Raw genomic sequence first — 12,266 nt, forward strand, 5'->3', positions numbered from 1 at the left:
CTCGTTTTATTGGCCAGGAATATATTTCATATTAACAGTTTATTTTTGAAAATATATATGAAGCGCATGCGCAAAATTTATATCTTTTGATTTCCTGTCACACAAGTGCCTGGCATTCTTCAAATTTCTTTTTCGTGAAAGGTAAGTTACTGCTAATTTCGAGATTGCTCAATAGTTAGAGAAAGAGATACTTTATTGAGTATTTGTCGAATACTGTTATTAGTTATGGAGGTTAAATATATTGAAAGTTGGTTTCTCTGTACCTTCCAAAGCAATAAAATTTAGACGTTGTTCTATTTCCGGGAAGGACATCTTTGGGGTGGGTCACGGTCCTTGTAGCACTCGGTGTGATTCATACACAAGGCATAACATTACCATATTAGGTAAGGTTCACAACTGATGAATGTCTCTTTACTTTTGATGTGGATAATTTCATAAAGGTAATAAAGGTAAGTTAGAATGGCACCCGAATGTTTGTTATTGCACAGTTTCACTAATTTTTACTAAATTTCCTTTTCATTGAAAAAAATGTGACAAGAGCTTCAAATTACATCATAATTATGGTTAATACGAATTGATATGAAATTTATATGACAAACCTAATTTCAGCTGTTACTCAAGTGTAAGAGTGGCTTGGGGTTAGGTTTACCCCCGTCCCCCCTCCCTCCCCTCCATTAAAAACCAGACGTCTGAACAACACCAACCCGGAAAAATGGAGTGTGAATAACATGTCACATATCTATTGTTTGATGTGAAACGTTTTCAACATCAAATGTTAATTATTCATTCCAATCAATTTGGCCATGCCTGATTGTATGAGGATTCCAACAGGAAATCTGCAGTCAAATCTTTGTATTTTAGTTGTTCATCGTGATAATTGCACCAATAAACATTTTAAACTCCATATAGCCATAGGCTTAATAGCCCATTAGCTACTCTATTCCAACAATGTTAGAGGTCTACAATGTGGTACTTTTAAATTTGAGAGACACATAACTTAAACTTCCTTTACTTTCCTTGTGCTAACTCTTTTAGAATTGTATAAAAGGGTATTACATTCCGAGTCATAATTTGTAAGTGAATTCTGGCAAATAAACACAAACTCAAGATATATGAAGTTCAGGTAGTTTTATTAAGACAATACTATGTAAAATATACAGACATGGGGACAAATTATCCAACTCTGTCACACTCCAACACACATACTATATGACAACATGACAGTAGTGTTTAGTAAGCTAGTGGCTACATGGCCCTACTCCTATGAAAATACTAACAGCTACACGGCCATACTCTTATATAATAGACGACGGAATAAAAACCTACAACTAGTTCATAGTCTAAATATACTGACGACTACACATGGCTGACATGAAACCTACATGTATGACTGTGACTGGTACCCTACATAATCTACCTACACCTATTCCTATCAGGCAAAGAAAGCCAAACCAGTCTTGTCAAGACTTTTATTCTGACTACACGAGTCAGGGAGAGCTGACCCAGGCAGTCCTGTCGGGACTTTCCATCTGACTGAAGAACTACACAGGTGTACTGGCTTAAATAGACAACTGCGGCAATCCACATGTGCAATATTCACGCCAAATTACCTGTACTCGAAACACTTCGGCTGTTAAATGACTAAGGAGGTCCGAATAGTATGAACAGCTGGTATATCGAACAATAAAGTGGTAACTTGTAAACAGACACACACAGTCACCATATAATCTACTCGATAAAGTTAATAAATTTCCTCAACTTTTACAAAATACAAGTAACTTTTTACCTGAAACCTGAAATCAAAATATGTATGTTTATAATGTATTCTAGCTTTCAAATTCAATTTTCAGTGGAAAATTGGACAATTTTTAAACAATTTTAATTATTTTTGTTTTAGTAGGATCAAAGCATCACAATGTCGAGCAGAAAAACTAAAGGAAAGACAACCAAGAAAAGGGCACAGCGTGCTACCTCAAATGTGTTTGCTATGTTTGACCAAGCCCAGATCCAGGAATTTAAGGAAGCTTTTAACATGATTGACCAAAACAGAGATGGATTCATTGACAAAGAAGATTTGCATGATATGTTGGCTTCCTTAGGTACAAAAAATGTAGATAATATGCACATCTAGATTACAGAACTTTTTTTTGTACACCAACATTTATATGCAGGTGACGGGGATCACTTAATTGCAAGTTGGCAAAAACTGTTGTTTTCATTGTCTGCTTAATAGGTTTTGTGATATCTTTACTTTAGCTCCTTCCTGACAATTAAACTCCAAATTTGATGGTGCCTCCTTATTGGAAGTGCTTGTTTGGTATAACCTTTCTTGATCTGAATTAAGATATCATTGTCATTCGTATAATATGCTAGTATAATAGTTAGTTTTCAATCAGAAACAGTTGTTCTATTAACTAATTAATCTGTAATGTTTACAGTTCCTATAATGTTTCTGTTGTTAAGGTTGGCCACATCGTTGGAATTCTTGTTGCTTGTTGTGTTTAAAAATCCCCCCAAGGTTGGAAAAATGATGGCTTTATTAAGTATGCATTTCGGTTTTCGGTCTATACATCGATAGACCAATATATAATGAAGTGCAATCCTTAAATAGTGAATTGAAAAATCTTATTCTGACTAGACATGTGGTCACCAGTTAAGGTTAAATGGTCAAAGGTTACCACTTTGACCACTTTCAAAAGAAAAAAATGTGTATAATGGTAAGATACCTCATAAATCCCTCTGCAGATTTAGTTCAAATTCTCTTAACACCATTTTAATTTGAAGTTGAAGTGTTCTATACCTGATTTTGGTAGTCATTTCTCAATGATGACCATTTTGATATTCTGTACAAGATATCTCATGAGTCTGATTTTGATGAGTCTGCAGGTGAGATTTAGTTTATACTTGTACCATATAATGGAGAACAAGCTTATACACTTCATTAGATTTCCAGGGTGACATAATCTATTTTGACAGGTAAAAATCCTACTGATGAGTCTCTGGACGAGATGATGAACTGTGCACCAGGACCAATCAACTTTACCATGTTTCTTACCATGTTTGGTGAAAAATTAAATGGCACTGATCCAGAGGATGTCATAAAGAATGCATTTGCATGTTTTGATGAAGATGCCACAGGTAATTCATTTAATAAATATATTTAAAAAATAATCTTGGCTGTGGTCAAGTGCATAGAAAAATTATCTTTAGAACTGTCTCCTGTATTATAGGAAATGCAAAGCTTCTGGTGAAATAGCAATTACATTTCAAGGAATAATTCACATTTGCAGTATAATCTTTCTCTTAAGTTCTTAAACCATTAACCAGTTATAAAAAAAACTTATACCGCATAATTCCCCAGACATACCACTATCGATAATATGACAAAGAGTGTCACTCGAGTGTAGGGGATTATGACCATAGAAAAAGGTGTGAAGACTCGCAGCTGGAGACGTGGTCATGGTCAGTGTTTTGCGACCTTACGCCTTTACCTGTTCTGATTGTTTCACCATGTAACAATTCATTTGCATGCTTCTCCGGATTTCCAGAATACTTTTATACATTATAGCCATAGACTGGCTGAATCAATTTGTATGTAATTTTCATTAATTGGCCAAAACCTTGTGTCCTGTGATTACTTTCACAGACATCAATTATCATAAATATACCTAGTCAGGGATCAGTGTGTGGGATGATTATAAACTTTGATAAAATATTTCTGGTGTTTTCAAAATAAACACTCGCTCATAGAGTAACCATCACTATTGACTACTGAGATTGTCGTTCCTGTCTCCATCACATCTGCATGTATACCAATCGCATTTCCAAACTTGATTTATATTGAACTTTGAATAGAACAATCACATGTACGCAACTGTTTCTTGAGTTATAATTATATAAATAATTACAGGCTTACTTCAAATTGTAAATAGAATAGGGTGGCCTAATGAAAAGAGAGCTGGAATTTACTCCCTCATTCTCCAATCACATTATGTCTATAAATAGCACAAGCATCAAGACAGCAAAATAATAACACGATTTACAAAATACAGTGCAGTGCAAGTTACAAATAACAACACAGTTTTTGCTGCTCCCAAGATATCAAAATTGTTACAGTGTTTTGTTTTCTCTGTGGGCCTGATGTCAATATTATATTTCCTTGGTAAACATTTGTGGGTATTCATCTAGCAAGAATTTTATCAAATAACTTGGAGTGTATTTGTACCATACATTAACAACACAATACATCTTGGACAGGGGTGTAGATGAATCATATTTGATGTGTAAGCACAAGCAACTAGATGATGCGAAAGTAGTCATTCTAGGGGGGGGGGGGAATTGATATTCAAACTTCAAATGGTGCCATTGGGTCGTATTTCGACCATGCAAATAGCAGACATACCAGAATAATCTGGATAAGTCAACATTTATGCATATACATCAATTTGAAACCTGCTGGTCAGTAAGTTAGATAATGCAAAAGGTGTCGGGACACAAGTGTGGCCACTGTGGCGGTGATTGGGAACTATACCAAGTGACATGTACTGTAGTTTGAGCCTTCAGTTTGTCTGAAGTAATTTTGGCAGTCTCCAGTGCAAAACTTTGGTCTGAACCATAGATTGTTAAACAACTAAATCTTTTGAGTATTTTTCACTTACCTATGAATGTTTTATTCTTTAAACTGAATTGATTACCATACATAATGTATAATTTGACAGACAGTTATGCTTTGGCTACAGCCCTTTTCTTCTTACATATATATCAATGATATGATGCCTTGACAAATACTTTTTTTGTGCTTTTTCTGAGGAACTGTATCATGTTCTAACTTTAATCAATTGATCCAATCTACAGGATACATCAATGAGGACAGACTTAGAGAACTTTTAACGACAATGGGAGACCGTTTTACTGATGATGAGGTAAATATGAACCAAGAATAAAAAGTTTAAGTCTTGATTTTGCTGATTTTTATTTCGGATCATAATACTGGTCTGTAAAAATTTTCACCATCAGTCCATATGATATGTAACCACACTCTTGGGGATCTAGTCCATGACACATATTATGAAAATAATTGGGATCTCTACCTACAACCTAATATTTAGTCAATTTTTGGGCATGATTGAGACCCTCAAACTTGTCCATTGGTCTCTGTTCTTGGGGGATTTAGAGTGTCTAATTAAGAAGATTAGAAATGCTGCTGGAGATTTATGAGTAATATCTGCTTTTAAAGAGAATAGTTTGCCATGATTGCTTTTAAAATTCATGTGAGCTATAAAGGGGTACAGACAATGTGTGTCTCTGCATTTATTGGATGATCTCGATCACGCCATACTATAGAAAGCATCAGTGTCAAATGTGTGTTCTGTGTTATGTTTACAGACGTTTTATTGTTTTATCATTAATGTTTCCCTAAATAAAAACTGTGTATAATAATATACTCTATCAATGACAGGTTGATGAGATGCTGAGGGAAGCACCAATAAAGAAAGGAATGTTCAACTATGTAGAATTCACAAGGATATTGAAACATGGAAAGAAGGACGAATGAAAATCCCATCCTCATCACTTTGGACATTTCTTCACTCTCTTACATGTTACGATGTAGGCGTTGCTGAGACATTCCATATATGAACTGTTAGCCTTTATATATCGCATTGTAATCTCATATTTGCTGTCTTTCAACAATGTTAAATTGGAACAAAAGCTATGCATGGCATTTATATATTTATAAGTCAATGGGACTAGTCTCATCTTCGGTTTGTCTGTTAGAAGCAAACTTCATTTATATCAAATTTCATTTTTTTCAGAGTGACCTTTATTAAAGGTGAACATTTATAAATGTATTTAATTTGTTGAAAAAAAATCATGTTTTTATTCTGCAGATATTTTTTTTTTTTTCTTAAAGTTTACTTAAAATATTGCTTTCAATTCTTAACAATTACTGAAATATATCTTGAATATCACATCCACATTTAACTGATGAAAGTTGATACAAATGGATACTTGAGTAAACAGGCGTTATGTGTGTTACCTGTGCTGTTTTAAGACTGAAACAGCACTTAATATACATTTGTAATGAAATGAAAAATTACATTTTTGGAGTAAAATAAAATTTGTTTTGTTCGATGCAGAATTACATCGGGTTTGAGGAGCCTGTAGTGTGTTATGTTCAGAAAAAGTACAGTATTTTACGTTATATTTGTAGCATATAAGTTAATTGTAGGGTGTTATAGCCAGCTAGTAGAAGATATATCCAATATGATGCAACTGTCTAATCCTTGTACAATATTAGATGTATCAAGATGTATTCCTTTCTGGATATTTTATCATGAAGTGTTTCATTGACCTAGACTCTTATGAATTGCTTCATGTTTTTTTGTTTTGTTTTTTTTGCTCAACATGATAATTAAAGTCAAGTGAAGTACATATTATTTTGATTTCCAGAAAAGTAAAAAAAAGAAATTATTTACCTGGAGTAATCTCCCTTTAAAATGTGATCAGCATTAATAAACCAAATTGCAGTTGGTACTTACTTTGAATTATTTGGGTAAGTAGTATACATTTTTAAATGTAGTCAACTGTTCAAAGGTTATTAATAAGTATTTCTACCACAATACCCTGTGTTATTCAACTCTTAGACCATCAGTTAATCATTACAGCTGTTGATTAACAATCTGTTTATACCACACGTGGTATAAACTATGTACGCATTTCGATTGGCTAACACGGTGAACTTTGACCCAAGCTGCAATTGTTATTGACGTCATCAATAATCTAATGACGTCACATCACCGGGTCCCGGACGTCACCGGTACACTTTATTTCCATACGTGAAATTATACTTGGCCACGTTTCCCTTTGATTCAAGCCGATATTATTGTGGTAGAAACAGGTCACACGACTCGAAATTGTTGGATATGGAATTTATTTCACACTCGTAAGTTATTTTTTAAAAGTTGCAAAAAACACTCGCTAAAGCTCGTGTCTTTTGTAACTTTTAAAAAATAACTTACTCGTGTGAAATAAATTCCATATCCAACAACCACTCGTTGTGTAACCTCTATTTATTTAAGGGAAAAATAGCTGTATTGAAAATCACTTTTTCACAATCACTTACGTAGGATATAGAAACAATGCTTATCTTGTCACTCATTTCATACCTATATATGAGTTGTTTACTGGAAATGAAATGATTAACAAGCAGGTTACAATTTATTATTAAATTTTGAATCAATGTTGGAATTTGGTGCCCGAAGGGTCTGTTAGTTTATATCTTCAGTGCTTGTTGTTTGGGGTGGTCTATGTAACATGTTATTTTTCAATAGAACTTTAAAAAAGTGCTTTCTTACAAATCCAGTTTACAAGTTAAATTGATATTGATGAGTGAGTCAGAAACATTCCATTTTAACAAAGCTAGACCCAAAATGTTCCATGTATTATGAATGGTCAATAGAATGTTCTAACCATATCCTCAATAATGCAGAGTACAGATTCATCAAGTTGTATTACAGTGTAATTAACGTGACAGGCAAGTACTGATATGTCAGTAAGATTCTCACAAGGTCTTTCAATTTTTAACAAGTTGCTTTTATCATTACATAACCTACTCCCAATTGGACCTAATATCACTGGATATACTTGTAATATCACAAATGGGTACCATCATCATCACACATGGTCCAATTTACATTGCTCTAATTTTGTCATCTGTATGCTTGTCACAGAAAAAACAAGTAGACATCAAAAAAAATTATAATGAATTAAGATGTTGTATAACAATAAAATTATATTCATGCTGCTCATTAGACAGTTAAGGCTTCAAGTTTAATGTGTCAAAAGTTCCTCTGAACTGCAGTGAACAACTGTACACCCCAATTTTATCAGACCAACAACATTTTTTTCTGTTTATTTCAACTTTGGACTGTCAAGTTTGCTGTTAATTTACAAATTTTAGCAGTGATATAATTTAAGTACATCTTTGGCTAGAAGTATTGTGCTTACTCATGCTTGCGCCAATTTCAGGTTCTGTGAATTGATTTCTGTCAGGAAATATAGATTGGATATCATCCATTCAACAGATGTGCTAACATTTGAATACACCAAAATTTGCATGTTTATGGTACATTGAATATGAAATCTTTTTTCACATGAAAATGTAAAGAAATTATTTCTAACTTTCGCATAAGTTGTTAGATTTAATTTAGATATTGTTAAAACTTCAGTTGCTTAAACTAATAGCTTGATTTCAATTCTGTTTTATGATTAACTGACGAAACAAAATAGATTCTCACTTTTGTCTGATAGAGATTTTGAATTGTTTTTTTTTTTATTTCACACATATACCATCATGTTTGTGTAGTTCAATAACATTCCACATATAATAAATGCTGGTTGCTTGGACTAACCTTAATATGTTTACATTAATAATCAATCCCAAAAAGTTTGCTATTTCCTTTGATTTAGTCTATATATACCCTGTATATATATATGTCTGTGATTGGTAAATATTAACCAGTTATTCCAGGATAAAACATGGGGACCATGTCGTGATACATTATAACATGTACTGAATTATGCTGTACTTTTATTCCATTTAGATGATATTTTGTAAAATTTGATGAAAGATGTCATTGTTATATTTTCACTGTTTTGATATTTTACATGGAGTCGCCTTTTCTGTATGAGAAATTTTCTGGTGTGGTTTGTTTATCATCAGTGTGATAAACTTATCAGAACTAACAATGTAATGTACGCAGGTTCATTCCATAAAAAGAAAAATGTTGTTTTTTTGCTATTGTTAATAATATTAATGCCATGATTTGAAATTTTTGTACAAAAGAAATATTTTCTTGTGAAAGTCGTAAGGACTGAGACCAAAATTCCATCAATATACATGGCGGTTATATGTACAAACAATAAAATTTTATATAGACACTTATCTTGTTTAGTGTTTTTATCTCAGCTGGCCAAAAATGCATGCTGTGTGATGTCCATCGTCAATAATCCATCTGTCTGTCGTTTAGCATCCATCCTGTGTCATCTTTTCCATAAAACAACTTTTTCTCAATAACCAAAAGTCTCATAATCAAGATATGTGGCTGGTATGCTCTTTGGATAAAGCTCGGCAAAGTTTGCTAAAAGAAATTACCTTGACCCATTTTCAACTTCACAAGGGTCAAATCTGTTTAATGAAATATTCTAGAATTAAGATATTCGGCTGGTAGGTATCTCTGGTGAAGTCCAACAAAGTTTGTAAAAATAATGACCTTGACCCATATTTAAGATCTCTGGGATTAAATGTTGAAATTCTGATTAAAAGCCCTACTGTTGTAATATTTAGCTAATTGGCTCCGACGGTCATGGGCGGTAACCCACGGTCCTGACGCTCACGGAGAACGTGGGACAATTCGTACACTTTTCGTTGTTTCCCCGAGAAACTTTTCTTTGGGAATTTCGACCAATCAGAAGACCGCTTTCTTGAGGGGTTTCTGTCGGGCACTACAGTGACGGCGGATTCCGCCGATTACCTTTGGATAGTGAAATAATGGTTTCAAATACTGTACATAATTTATATAGACTTTCAAAAATCAGTCATGGACGCTATTATGAAAAAAAGCAAGATGTGCATTTCAGTATTAATTTTGCCCATTAAAACTGGATGTGATAAAAGTTTAGCTTATAGCGAAGTCCATGTGGAGACATGCAGCGTCTGCAAATAATGAAAGAACAGTGTAACTACTCATTAGTAGGCCTAGCATATACTGCATGTGTTGAAGGCGACCCAATGACGGGGATTCCCACCATAAGTAGGAAAAGATACCCTCCAAATCACCCTGTAATAATGTATCTTTCCATCAGCACCTCGGAGTCTTTTTCTCTTCCAACTGTAGTTGGACAGACCATGTCAACTACATTATCATTAAAACATCACCTTCATGCGAACATTAAAATTTCAATTTGATAGAAACACTTCACAAACAATCTATTTTTCATTTATAAGACCTGTACATGAGTATGGAGATATTGTGTGGGGAAATATACCGTATGAACTAGGGAAAAACTTCAAATAATATTGAAGCCCTCTGAATTGTAACAGGTGCAACTAAATTAGTAAGCATTGAAAAACTTTTTTATAGAATCAGGCTGGGCGTGTATCTGAAGGTCATCGGTATGATACCAGGAACTCGGACCATACTTTTGTTACACCAATATTGTGCAAAACCTCTTTTTATAAACAGTCTTTCCTACCTTCTGTTATAGATCAGCGGAATAGTCTTACACAAAATGTTCACTCAAATCCGTCTACTGCTGCTTTAAAATCTTATCTTGATAAGCAATACACTCAGAAAATACCCATTTATTATAGTTGTGGTACCCGTAAGTGTCGAATATATCATGCACGACTACGAATAGAGAGCGGTTCTTTAAATGGCTGTTTATTTGCAAACAATATTTCCCTATCTCCGTTATGTATATGCGGTGAAGTCGAAGACAGCAAGCATTTTTTATTAGATTGTAGAAGATAGGATCAAATAAGATGACGCTACCTACATTGTTTACGTTATGATGTCAATCTAAAATTGCTACTTTTTGGAGACGAATCGTTTTCTTTATCTGCTAATAAAATCATATTTCTGGCTGTACAGATATACTTATATACTTATAACTGGCAGGTTTTCTTCAACAGATCAATATGACATAGAAGCATGTAGAATATCATTATATTTCACCTCAAAACTTGACGTTAAGTTTAAACTAGTGTTGTTGCCATTAACCATTGGTAAACACGTTTGCGAGTGAGTGTTTGTGGATGAATGGTGTTATCATGTACTGAGGTTATAAGTTGCTGTTTAGAATTGGTGATAGGCTTACATGAGTGTCTGTGACACTTGTTCCTATTTCCCAGTGTAATCTTGTTCCATGTATCATTATGTTTGAAATTGAATAAAAGAAAGCTTAAACTAGTCGTCCCACGAGCGCGAGATCGTGGATGACCGACGATGGCTCCTGGTATGAAGTCAAGTGATTTTTTTTTATTCTTCTGTATTACCAAAAGACCTCGAATTATGACCATTAACCTATTGCTTTCTGGTGTGAAGTCCAGCATAGTTTGTGGAAAGAAATAACCTGAACTTATACTCAATATTGCAGGACCAACTTCGCTAAAATTTCTTTTGATTAACTTATAAAAAAAACCTTGAATAATTAAGACTTCTCCAGTTTGACGGTGTCATTTAGCCAAAAAATGGTGAGGATTTTAAGAAAACTAGAAGACAGAGCGTTTTTTTTCTTTTCGGGCCTTATCCAAACTGAACATGACAACCAAAGCGGCACTTTTATAATATTATTGCTTTCCTGATCAACACTAGTAGGATTCGGCTTACGCTTGCCTTGAATGACCCTTCTTCTTGGAGATGTTTTTAATTGGTCTAAAGATTCCAGGCTTAAATCTTGAGGGGCCTGTAGATGTGAATATCAAACTTCGTCAAAGCTCTCCTGAAGTCAACAAAACCATTAGCGTTATTACAATCAATCAAATCGTTTGGACAAGGGTTAACGATTCCTTAGCAAAAAAAGATCCATTTCATATCCATCAATGCGAGACCGCTGCAAATTGTTAAATGGAATATGATTGGTAAATTCCAGCTTTAATATCATAATATCAAGATAACGTATTTTCAGCGTAACAGAATATTTTTGGCGAAAATAATGTAGTGTACGGGCACATAATTCGTTTCGTAAGATATTTCAATTTAAATAATGCTACAAATTAATGAATATTTATATTCTAGTGGTTTGGGCCACTCTATCGGTATGCTTCGTATACCCCAGTCATATTAAGGCGGATAGATAATCAGACATATAGCATTGCCCCTTCTAAACTTACGGACTGTACTCTCTTATGAGAGCAATATGCAGATCATAGAGCTGCTACCAAGGTCGGAAAAACTGCAGTTGCTACAAATACAGAGTGTGAACCTTTTGGGGCTTTCGCGCCTTAATTGGAGGGTCAGCAACTTGGCCAAATTTTGGGTTAACAAATGAACGTTTTTGGTGGTATCAAAATATCTGTTTTTAATGAGATTTATTAAACGCGGTATGTTGCTGAACTCGTATTATCTGTTCACACCAATAACATTTTCATTTAACCCCCTCCCACCACGAAAACGTGCACTCGCACCTGCAAAAAATGTTCGTCACTTTTCAACACTTCCTTACAAAATTATACATATTCTTAAGTTATAATAACAAGAGAGATA

The 12,266-nt window shown here is 34.1% G+C and overlaps 1 protein-coding gene across 3 annotated transcripts; it reads left to right on the forward strand.

Moving 5' to 3' along the window:
• Positions 1-11: 11 nt before the first annotated feature.
• LOC117325460 (myosin regulatory light chain 2, smooth muscle minor isoform) lies at positions 12-6,532 on the forward strand. Of its 3 annotated transcripts, none has more exons than XM_033881674.1 (5): positions 12-141; positions 1,898-2,099; positions 2,977-3,138; positions 4,855-4,922; positions 5,459-6,532. In XM_033881674.1, the coding sequence occupies exons 2-5, from the start codon at positions 1,916-1,918 to the stop codon at positions 5,552-5,554; spliced, it is 510 nt and encodes a 169-aa protein (XP_033737565.1). In that variant the 5' UTR covers positions 12-141; positions 1,898-1,915; the 3' UTR covers positions 5,555-6,532. The 3 variants fall into 3 exon arrangements, with proteins under 3 accessions (XP_033737565.1, XP_033737566.1, XP_033737567.1); XM_033881675.1 differs by having other exon boundaries at positions 58-141; positions 1,901-2,099; XM_033881676.1 differs by lacking the exon at positions 12-141 and adding an exon at positions 383-449.
• The last annotated feature ends 5,734 nt before the right edge of the window (positions 6,533-12,266 follow it).

This window comes from Pecten maximus, chromosome 4, assembly GCF_902652985.1.
Source record: "Pecten maximus chromosome 4, xPecMax1.1, whole genome shotgun sequence".
In the NCBI taxonomy this organism is placed as follows: Eukaryota; Metazoa; Mollusca; class Bivalvia; order Pectinida; family Pectinidae; genus Pecten; species Pecten maximus.

Bases quoted from the DNA above. Each gene is read 5' to 3' on its own strand.
- LOC117325460 (XM_033881674.1), top strand. From the start codon at position 1,916: ATGTCGAGCAGAAAAACTAAAGGAAAGACAACCAAGAAAAGGGCACAG. The intron at 2,100-2,976 runs GTACAAAAAATG...CTATTTTGACAG, and splicing joins TGATATGTTGGCTTCCTTAG to GTAAAAATCCTACTGATGAG. The intron at 4,923-5,458 runs GTAAATATGAAC...TATCAATGACAG, and splicing joins ACCGTTTTACTGATGATGAG to GTTGATGAGATGCTGAGGGA.